Here is an 11,789-nt window from a genome sequence, read left to right as displayed (position 1 = left end):
AACCAAATGCTCTGCTATTTCTTTGTCACACGACAGCAAAGGTACCATTCGCCTATACCCTTTTCTATCATTTGGATTGTAGCCATAATCATCCACAACAAGAGACTCAAATGAACAACAAATTTCCATTCTTGAAAATATTTGAACTAATTTGTAAACTTGTTGCGCACTAAGTTTTGTCAGATAAAATTCATCAATTAACAGTGACGTTTTATTGCTAATTGCCTATAAGTAGTACGAAGTCCAAAAGAATTATAATTTTTATCTGAACAAAAAACCTCTCATCCGTACTTTTTGGATTTCATATAAAAAATTCCCTGCAACTTTTCGATGTATAAAAATTTTAAACCACTTGCAAAATAAAAAGATAGATCTAACAATTGCGTGACACATAAGTCACGCAGTGGCATTCATGTCTATTCATTTCTACAAAATGAATGCTTTCGGAGAAAACAAAAACAACTTCTATCGCATTGCAAGGACTCTCAAGACGATATTTATAGCATTTACTATTACCACTGAGGCTCACAAACTGTAAATGTTAAACAAAGTCGGTCTTTTCTCTTATGTCGCCGACTTCGCCGAAAAGCGCAATTTCTATTCCCTCGTATGCATAGCAGCACAATAACCCCAGAAAAACAACCCTGCAGATGGTAAGTTTATCATTTCTACTTCTCATATTTCAAGTATTAAAAGTTTATTTCACTTAGCACGAAGGTTTATGGTATAAAAAAGTTTTTCACTGCTTTTAAATTTACAAGTACAAATAAAGCCTCCAAAAATGGGCTAAATTCGACCTTCAAATGACGCTGATTATAATCAGCGTCATTCGAAGGTCGAATTTAGCACATTTTTGGAGGAATTATGCGTGAGTTGAATTTGATCAATTTTCTCAAAAACAATAGAGTTTTCAACAAACTACATATGTCAGTCTTGGTTTGTTTTACCTATAGCCTTATCTAATACTAGAATACGAGCCAATTCGATTTTTTGACAGTTGCCGGTGAATGTTGTTCGTGACTACCTCTCTTAAGTTGTAGTGAAACAAATGCTTGTTACCACTGTTTATTCATTTGACCTTCGTAGATACGTGATGGTCTTGGTACGTATTAACGTAAGCCTAGTTTGAATCAGAATCTTCCATGCAAGCTGGGAAAAACCGCCCATCAAAGGCCATTTATTTTACAATATCCTGCAGTGAAGTTTATAATTTTGAGTTCTTAACTTAAATTGCTTGTGACCCCTCGGCAGTATTCTGAACATGAATGTATTCCACATAGCCAAGATCGACGTTGGTATCTTCAAATTCGCTTTCTTCTTGACGAATTGCTGGCGTTTCTTTAGCTGTAGACATTAAGTTGATGTACACTGACTCCTCTGCTTTGTTAGTCTGTTGTGGAAGACTGGCAGTGGACAATTCAGGAACATGGGCTAGTGCAGAGCTGATTTGCGAAAGACCTCTTTCTCTAGGAACTATTGGTGGTGGTGGACTTTCATTTGACATCCGAAATACAGAACTGTCAAGAGAAAACGTTCTTATCTTGTCCTTTGCTGGTCGAACATCTTGCTGAGGCAATTCCGGAGGTTCTATTGCACCAGATGGTCTCCTTGTCATGGGAACAGGTGGAGGTTTGTTTCCTGATTGTTTCCTGACCGTGTTTTTCCTGGGAATGACCGGTTGTGCCTCTATAGGACCAGTTGGCTCAGGAATGGGGGACAGCGGTGGGGTGTAACTAGAGTTCTGTTGTTGTGGTACTTCATTGTACGAGGGTGGCCCAGAAGGCATCACAAGTTCCCTGGGGTCCTCGTAATCATGTCCTTGGTTTCCACGAGACATTTCATGGTCGGTTGATTCAGGTGCAGCGTTCTTTTGTGCGGAAAACGTTCTCACAGGGACAGGACGTGGTCCTCTATTTCGACAATGTTTTATACCCTGGGATAGGGAAACCATCAAGATAATTACAAGCCAGCACTGAAATCATCATTGAAAATTTTTGCCTGCAAGGCGATAATGTATTCTTTGAAGACCTTTGGGAACAATTCTTTTATATTTTTAAAACCCTTTCAAATCTTATAGGCTATCAAATTAGGAATAGACGCGCATACTGTGTTCTGTAGAGTGACATAAGTCATCTCAACCACAACCGAAACATCTGAAACTCGATTCCTGGGAAATTGGAAATTACTTCTTTATCTGGCTCTTGCGTTTCTTAGAAGGTTGCCTAAAGCACATGAATACCATTTGTGATCATGAGAACGACATCTCACCTTCCAAATGCCGATCAATATCAAAAGTGCAAATACTACACATCCTATGGAAATTCCTACAATGGCAGCCATCGACAAAGTATTAGATCCATTTTTTGAGGGATTACAACCTTTGTCTTTTTGCTCATGATCTGTCAAAGAAATAGGGAACCAAGTTTATAATCTATCGAGGAAACAATCATATCTTTAACGCAAGGTTGTATACAAAGGTCCATGGAGAATAATCGGAGCTATCAGCTGTTGCCTCATTGAGGCTTTAACTATGCTTCAGGCCAGTCACTGCTATCCAGATATATTACCCTGATATTTATATATCTTTATATATGTAGCAGCTTAACAACTGCATCGGTTGACTCGATATTCATCCACACTCGAGTAATTATATCATACCAGAGATCGAGAAATAATAGTAATTAAATATCTTTGCCATTCAAATCATTTCTGACAGGTGAGAGGTTTACCTGCCATAAGCGTGTCGACTTGCAGGGTATACGTTTCCACTACTCTCTTTCTCTTTCTTTATTCAAAGGTGTTCTAAGCGAACACGACGAGTGGGTCTCATTTGTAATTTTACTTAAATAAAAGAGACAAATTGTTTGGTAATTCAGCGATTGTTAGAGAAAAATGTGACCTGGCCATAACGGGGAATAGGGAAAGCCAGCAGGTGGCTAACCTGTTTTGTCCTCAAATGTGCAATCGAATCATACGGACTACCGAAAATGGATAACTTTGAGAGGTTTTTACCTTTATTATTCGGAGCTTCTGTTCCTCTGAAACATTTTTCTGAGGTGCCACAGTAAGGATTTGACAACAATAGACCGTGTTTGTCTTTTTTGCACCAATAACAGCTCACTAGTCCATCACATGTCCTCTGCTCATCTTTCTCTCCGCAGTGAGGATCAAAGCATTCTTCAAGACATTTCTTACTATCAGGAACAGGTTCAGATTGCAATCGTTTTGGTCCTAGTGCTGGGCAAATGGGAAGACTGAAAGTACGTACGTAGGAAAATAATCAACATTATAATCAAATGAATAATAATGCTCGATTCAGATAGATAGTAGAACTAACAAAAAAATTATTCCAGGATATCCAACCTGCTATTGGGAAACTCTCCGAGGCAATACCGAAAAGCGAGCTTGGAGTGACAAGGGCATTCACAGGGAAATGTGTTTAGACACTGTTTGTCCGAGGTACAGGTGCATTCAGCTTGTGAAGCACAAACCGAGGCTCTGAAAGAAATTCCTGTGAAAACCATAAACATAAAATTACCGTTTCTGGTTATATTAACCATTATCATTGGCAGCGAGAGTAATCAGACACGTTAGGTCACTCTTTACGTGTCAGTGAAACGGATACATGTGACTTAAGTAATAATCAGGAATTTACATTAAAATGGTAATACTGAAACAAAATAATTTGACTGTGAAGTATGTCAGAAAATGGTAGTCCTTTGGTGTAAATCCCTTGGAAAACGTTTTAACCTACAAACAAAAAATCCTGACACTTTCCAAATCTCAGCTTATTTCAGGCAGGTTCTAAGCACTAGTTTCAGCCTCCCTCAAGCTAACATAGTAGCGGTTCATTTCCCTTCACTTATGATTTAAGAGAATATGTTTATCAATGGGAAGAAGACTAAAGCTATTTTACAAAGCTTTTATCAAATTCACTTGCCTAAATACACGTTTGTTCCTTCAATTTTTCCAAGTTGGTATTGGTTACAGTTCCCAATGTTGCCCAGCGCATCGACTCCACCGTCCGGTAGAGTAACTTCATAAAACGTTTGCGTTTCTATGTCTTCCAATTTACGACATTCCTTTTTCCTCAAGTATCCGTTTTGGATCATGTGCAGTGCTATATGTTTCTCTTTTTCGGTGATATGCACATTCTCGACTCCGTCCTTCTCTGAGGCCGAAGGTACCATAAAGTCCTCATGCACGACCAAGAAACCCGCCTCGTCTATTATAAAGCACGAGTAGTCCTGAGTTTCTCTGCATTTGGGGTATGAATCCGTGAGCAGCCTTTGGGATTCAAAGACACGTAAAAAATGTCGTAAGCTTTTGGTGAAGAACAACATATAAAACTATCATGCAAGTGCTGCAGATTGATCACTGTTTACTTTATAAATCAAGAGAACTTGACATCGTCTTTCTTCTTCTCCATGAATAAGCTCCCATAGACATTCACATTGTTTTTCAGTCTGTTTTGATCGGGTGTTTGGTTTTTGAAATGCAATTGTATATTTCGTGACGAAGAACAGACTCATCGCGCAACAGATATCAACAACAACTGGACAAGTTTTGAATATGTAACGTAACTACTAGATGAGTTGTGCTTAAAACTGGTATAAAAGCCAATAAAATTAGTGCAAAACTGACTGCAAATTGATGATATGGTATCCGCCCAAGTTATCGAAACATCAGTCAATTTCGCCGTGTATTGTCTATCTCAACTACGTGACTCCGTGACTGAGTGACTACGTGACTCAACTACGTGAGTCCGTTTTCAATGTCTTAGTTCAACCGTACTTTAATTACTGCAGCGAGGTCTGGGGGCATTGTAACAAGGGTCTTTCGAATAAGCTCCAAAAGTTGCAAAACCGGGCTGCCCGTATTCTGACCTTCTCCAGTTATGACACAAGCGCTGATCCTCTTTTTGTGCAACTTAACTGGAGACGGTTAGATACTCAGCGACAAATACAAGTGGCCACCATGGTCCATAAATCTATACATGGTCTTGCGCCCGACTATCTTGGTTCTCTTTTCACTAAATATGATCCTCCATATAATCTAAGGAACTCTGAAAACAAACTATTGCCCCGCACCAATTTCCTGAAAAATAGCTTTAACTATAACGGTGCGGTTATCTGGAATAGCTTGTCCCCTGAATTGCGGCAAGCAAAATCACTTCAATCCTTCCGAAATGGTTGTCGCAATTTCTTCGTCTGAATCGACAAAACACACACGGCATCTATGTAAAGCAGAATTTCTTTATTTTTTTCTATTTCACTTTTAAATTTTAGATCATGTTTATATAGATTAAAATCGATTGTAACTGTAATAATAGATTGTAATAACATTATTATTTTATCTGATAGATTTACCGTGTCTAAATAAAAATAAAGTTCAAGTTCAAGTTCAAAGTACTCGCAGTTGCTCCTGAGATCAAGAGCTTACCTGTAAAAATACCTCACGGGAAAATCCGTCCCCAGTACACCAAGGGCTTCATCATAAGCTCGATACACATGATTTGATTCACCGTGAAACAACGCGCGGGCCGCAGTTATTATCTCTCCAGCACCTCCCACATCCAAATATGGTGTTGTAAAAGTGAGTAATCCGTGATGAAGTAAGGCTGCGTTATACCTGTTAGAGAAACAAAAAGCTCTTTTGTTGGAACACAACCTTCAGCAGACATGTTGTTGTTAAAAGCACGGTCTTATTTTACCCGAAACAAGCATATGGATTCGAGATTGCGAAACCCATGTTGACAATTATACTTTGTTTTGACATACTTTGAGGAAATCCTCTCCCTCCATCTGGTAAGCATTGTCATGTTTCATTTATAGAGCGATAAATCAATAAGCGAAAATTGCAAAAACAATACCACATACCATGGTCTTTTTCTGGGATCGTAACTTTTTGGCAGGGCTCTACCTGGAGTTTGTCTGAACACACCATTAGCTGTACCTATGTATCTCCAGATCACGTACTGTGTGAGGTTTGTTTTACCGCGCAACCAAATATCATCCAGTTTCCAAGTAGCGGTTACATAGTCACGTATACCGCTTCTCAGTTTGAAATATGACTCACTACCTGGGCGATTCATTATATAGTTGCTAAGTGACAGAACAGTGACATTGGTCTCTTGTGATCCTACATAAGTGTAGGGGTCTTCGAAGGCATCTGGAGCAAATTTCACAACAGTGGTGTCTAAGGAAAAGAGCGCAACACTTTAAGAATTGAATCAGCCAGGCTTTGAACCATAATCAGGTCTACAAACTATTTGTAAAATTTACCTTTAGCTGTTATATTACCAAAATAAGAGCAAAGTTTCTTTGCCGGTAGCAAGTCTATTCTGTGATAAGTGAATGTGTAGCCTAAAAGACAAAACAGAAGTAATGTTTAATCTTTTTTGTGTTACACTATGAAATTAAATAGTTTAACATACACGTCAATTAGGAACATTCAAACATTGTCAATTGATGGACAGTAAAGTTATTCAATTACTTATTCGGACAGAGAGGCCAATCATTTGGATATATCAACAAAGTTGAAATGGTAAATTGGCCACCGTAACAATTACAAAAGCTGACGTTTCGAGCGTTAGCCCTTCGTCGGAACGAATAGAGGAATTGTGGGTTGTGTGTGCTTTTAAAGGCAGAAAATGGAGCTACGTTATTGGTGGGAACATGGCAACGAGAAAAACAAGAATAAATTAGCGGAATGAAAAGCGTTCGAGAGAGACCAATAGACTGGCGCACAAACTGACAGACAGGCAGATGGTAATGTAAACACCAAGGGGAGACTGACTCATGATCAAAAGGCAGACACAGTCGTAAACAGGTGATACAGATAAACACAGTTAACAGTGTGTAGGATTTTGTTTACTTAAAAACAGAGGGCCGGTTTTATAAACAAAGTTTAGCCGTTTTTTAACAAAATCGCGTTAACTATCTTGAATTTAGCTAAATCTTTTTCTGATACGTTCATTTTTCTAAATGGTGTTAAGAGGGCCGAAATTTAGCCATGGAGGGACATTTATTTAGTGACAGCAACCCTCTTATGGAGAATACGTAAGGTCAACTGCTTGCGTAAAACCGCGGTTTGGGTTTAGGCCTCGTCTAAATAGCCGGCCAAAATCATTTGTAAGACATACCATCTGGGATACTCAGAGGTCTTATCACATCATTCTTTAATGAAGAAGGTATTACAACGCTAACAGAAAATTCCGCCTTTGACACAGGATACCAGTGGTAAGTTGAATAAATAGACGTCTCTGTGACTCCATCCAATAGAACGCCTCCTTTTGGTAAATAACGAGTCGCTTGGAATGACTTGGACCCTGCTGTACCGCTGGTAAAGTAATGAAAAATACATGTTCATAACTATGAATTAGCTCGCAGAGCAGGTGTCGGGGCGAGTTGACATTAAGAAGCGCGCGATCGTTTATTAAACCGGCCATAAAATTTGGACTCGACGATAGAGAGGGGCCGGGGGGGGGGGAAGGAACTCCCCTCCCCAGCCTCTCTCCTTATTTTTGATCGTCACCCATCCCCTTGGTAAAAATTTCTTTCTCTCACTAGCCTTCCGCTGCCATTGAATTCAAAGATGGCGGCCATTTTCAGCCAAGAAAATACTGAGGACTCGCTTGCCCAAATTACGACTGCCTTCCAGGCTAAAATTTGAATGTAAATTTAAACAAGGAATTTAACGCAATTTTCAGGTTCTTGGGTAAAGAAAAGTGTGTATACTCGCGTCGTTATATCGAGCTTGAGCGACTCTCCCTTGTGTGCACAATTTCTTCGTGAGCAACAGACCGAGCAAAAGCCCTGATCTGAACGAAGGAAATACCTCTGTGTCGAAAGCTACGACTGCAACAACCATAGCTTTTTTTTAGATTTTTATCACACATTATAAGCCTTTTAACATGATTAATGATGTTGAAAGATGATTGCGGAAAAAGCGATTACGTGACACTATGTAAGTCGTAAGATGACATTTTATCAGATTTCAGACGAAAAATCAATAGAAGTCCTCAGTCTGCATTTTGTCCTCGTTCTGCAGTCTGCAGTCTGCATTTTTTACTGACCGGAACTTATATCATACTTGCACTTGCTAAAGACATCACAGCTTCCAAAGGGAAAGAAAGGTCAACTGCTTTACATTTGCTTCATGCGAAATTTATATAATTATCATCTTCGATATTATTATAGAAATCTATTCTTGAATATATGCGATAAATAAAGCTCAAAGACATCGGTGCCGAGAAAAGCTATAAACAACATACTTTGTCATTGATTCAAAGACTTCCTTGAAATCTGCCTCTGGTCGTTCAAGGTTCCTTATGTCCATATAAATAGGGTCCCCATAGGCGTCAGCTGGTGCTGGAAGGAGTGGATGGATCAGGGTCCTTCCAGATTTAGTGATCATGAAAGCATACGTGGTTCTTCCTTGCTTGAAATATTTGGTGATGTCGGGCATGAGGTCTTCAATATTAATATCAGTTCCAGCAACTCCTATGAACTTCCCATGGTGATAGCAAGCTATGGTGATTGATACCAAAAGTCCTGAAAAATATTATCGTCAAGTGATTAATGAATATATTGATGGAGCGTGCATGCTTTCAATCGAAAACCAAATTGATTACAACAGCCAAATGATAGGAAAATACCGTGAGGCGCCTATGAGAGCTTAGAGTAGAAGGAAGGAAACGATATAAAACCTAGAAAAACTTGACTCACCAAGTTTTAAGTTCATTATCTGAATGTTGCCAGTGTTGTAGACAATTCTTTGAGCCCAACAAAGCTAAATTAATGCAATCCCGGCTAACTCTATGAAAATTTATAACTCAGAATGGGTAATATTTGCATGGAAGATTGATTAATCTTGGCACTTAAAAAGCTAGAATCGCTTTCGGCTATCGCCTCGAGCGACTCTCACGCTTCTTTCGTGCTTAGCAACCTCCCGTGTGCATCAATAACTTAAGAGTGTACGGTGTGGGTGTTTATCATTTGTTTCATAACATAACATTGATACATTGTGGCAAAGGAGTTTCCTATTAAAAAAAACAAGCACTCGGAAACTAGTCTTTGCATTTGCTCACATTAGTATTGCACATCCATTGGCAAATGGTAGACACTGAATTAACCAATCAGAACGCGCGCTTTACTTTGGTTATGTTATAATTTTCTTTGCGTCACTTTAAATCTCAGAGAAGAGAGGAAGACAAAGACGACGATAACAATAGAAACACACAGAAAGGACGATAACGGTGATACAATCAGAATGTGGCAAGTAACGATTAAACGATACAACGATAACTGTTGAAATTAAATAAGAACGAAAAATAAAAATCTGGGTATGAAATTTAAGCACGAAAGGAAAATATTAAGCTTTGTACAAGTTCAATCTTCTTTTTAATTTAGACGGCTGAACGCGCAAAACGTGTTCTTAATTCCTCGGTTTAACTTTTGCGAGCGATTTAATAAATATATCTTATTAACCAAGCGCGAGGGCCGTACTGGGAGAATATCGGCCTGAGGTCTTGACAGGACGGACCGAGCGCAGCGAGGTCCGTACAAAAAAGACCGAGGGCCGATATTTTTCCAGTATGGTCCCGAGTAAGCTTGGTTAATAAGAGATTTATTATACGACTGAAGTTCAAAGGGACACAAGTGCGGTATCATTCGGGACCATTCGGGACAGTGCCTGGTCCAATACTGAGAGAATATTGTCCGGCAATAGAGCATTTTGATTGGTTGATTTTAGTTATTGGCTCTCTGACTGCCTGAGACGCGTAATAAAGGAGGTTATCAAGTAATGGAGTACACCATTTTTCTCTTACTCTGCACTTGCATTTGTTTACTTTAATAGCAAAACTATGAGACCCCAGCTTGTTCTGTTCTCTTGCCATATCTTAAATGTATTAATGTAGTTGTAAATTGTCTAGAATTTTGAATCTCTTGCTCTATAAGTCTTTTATTATTTTATAATATACGTATTAAACACTGCCCGCCTCGACTAGCCTTTGCTAACTGCGGGCAGTGCATATTTTCTGTAATATTGTAATAATATTATAAATAAACACACAACTTAAACAACTTAATATTAGTCTAATTTAAAATATTACTAACTATTACAGAAGGTAAATCAATGTAAACCTGTTTTTTTCTGCACTCCCTTTCCATTCGTGAAGGATTCAGACCACAGACCAACCATTTCACAAACGAGCAAGGCTTTGTAGTATTGTGAACCATGAAAAACATTCGAATATCTAAATTTATTGTTCAATATTACCAATTCTAAGGCTTATTTCTGTACCTAACCTGTTCCCCAAGCATCAGTATATGGAACAGACACAATAGGTTGACTAAACTGTTCGGCAAAGAGATCATAGTAGGTAGCCATTTTACTTCTCAGCGTTCTCATGTCTTCTATGTAGGTGTAACTTCCACGCTAAGGAGAAAGAAATTTGAGAAATAAGACAGTTGTTTAGATACCTTAACGTGATTAATCGATTATACAGAAGAGAGAGAAGCCAAGGCAGTTGTGAGATAGCTCTCTCACTCTTAAGATCTTCCTATTGCACGCCTGTCTAATGCATGCCCTGTGATTCAGTAAGGATCTGACAAGGGCAAACCTCACTTAATGTACCATTAACTTCCAGAAATGAATGAAAATTTTTGCATTACCGCTACGTCTCCAACAGATGTATTTGCCGCAACACCATATTTTGTCCCGTTTTGATTGGAAATTTCGATCAGAATGTCTTCTTGGTCTTTATTAAATCCATACGTTAGAATAATAACGGAGTTGTTAAGCTCCACATTCCTGTCTCTTATGGTCTCAAATAAATCCTTGATTTCATTTGCATCTGTTGGAACTCCATCCGTGAGAAATAAGATGACCCTTTTCCTTTTTTTTCCCGAGTCTTCGGAAACAGATCTTTGTAGTAAGTCGAAAGCCTTCCCAAAGGCCGGTTTGAACTTTGTAGACCCTGTAAACCAACACAAATAATTATCATGTACGACTTTCGTGAGGGCATGTGTCAAGGAAGCAATGCGAGTGCTCTGTGAGGATTCCAATCCAATGTTGTTCCTGATGCCTGAGATGTGAACTAACAGAGTGAAAAAGCTTTTAATTGTTTGAGCTTTGTTCCTGGATGATTTAATGAACGCAAGAAGATAAAACGCTATTGTCTAATCCCGCTAAGTTTGGTTTCTTAGAGTTGTCGCAGTATCGAATCCTCGGCTAGTTTTCTTTATACATTCCACGTACGGGACTTCAAAATCTTTAGCTCGAAATGACCTTGCATCTTTCGTAACGAAAACTAAAAATTAAACGTTTTCTTCTTAATTGAGCAAGTCGCCTTAAAGGATGGTATATAACTTATTAAGCAATCGACTAAAATTCTTACCACTGGAGGCTGCCAGATTTGTTACAAAGTACTTCATGTTCCTTATATTTGGAGGTATGGCCAGTGCTAGCTGTTCACTGTAGCAGCTTTCACTATTTGGAGTTTTTACTTGGTCAGTAAAGGACACGATACCAACCTACGGTGAAGATGATATTGCTGGTTATGTGGTACCCTTACCTCTAAGCTAAAGCTAACGCTCGAAACAATAACCACTTTACAACTGTTTCCATCAGTGTTATCTTGCCCTGGAGAGGATTACCTGTTTACGGTGAAGGGAGAAATAAAAAAGAAAAAAAAAAACTCTTCAGGAGAAGCCTAACCCTAAACCTAATCTTCGAAGAACTTTGTTTAAAAGTACTGGTCTTCTATAAAACAGTTTTCTGTA

The 11,789-nt window shown here is 38.8% G+C and overlaps 1 protein-coding gene across 3 annotated transcripts in view; it reads right to left on the bottom strand.

Moving 5' to 3' along the window:
• Positions 1-680: 680 nt before the first annotated feature.
• The window catches only part of LOC111339775 (VWFA and cache domain-containing protein 1-like), a 15,036-nt gene continuing 3,927 nt past the window's right edge, over positions 681-11,789 (bottom strand). Inside the window, exons 3-15 of one of the 3 annotated variants that reach the window (XM_088761451.1) lie at positions 11,405-11,540; positions 10,680-10,984; positions 10,314-10,443; positions 8,276-8,555; positions 7,145-7,341; positions 6,285-6,365; positions 5,880-6,198; positions 5,443-5,631; positions 3,941-4,287; positions 3,364-3,511; positions 3,013-3,254; positions 2,269-2,399; positions 681-1,933 (exon numbers count right to left, since the gene is read on the bottom strand). In XM_088761451.1, the coding sequence (XP_088617577.1) occupies positions 1,226-1,933; positions 2,269-2,399; positions 3,013-3,254; positions 3,364-3,511; positions 3,941-4,287; positions 5,443-5,631; positions 5,880-6,198; positions 6,285-6,365; positions 7,145-7,341; positions 8,276-8,555; positions 10,314-10,443; positions 10,680-10,984; positions 11,405-11,540 (3,213 nt within the window). In that variant the 3' untranslated portion in view covers positions 681-1,225. The other 2 variants (XM_088761453.1, XM_088761452.1) reach the window with 2 other exon arrangements.

The sequence above is a fragment of the Stylophora pistillata genome, chromosome 5 (genome assembly GCF_964205215.1).
Source record: "Stylophora pistillata chromosome 5, jaStyPist1.2, whole genome shotgun sequence".
Taxonomy (NCBI): domain Eukaryota; kingdom Metazoa; phylum Cnidaria; class Anthozoa; order Scleractinia; family Pocilloporidae; genus Stylophora; species Stylophora pistillata.
This window is presented reverse-complemented; position numbering and strand designations above follow the sequence as displayed.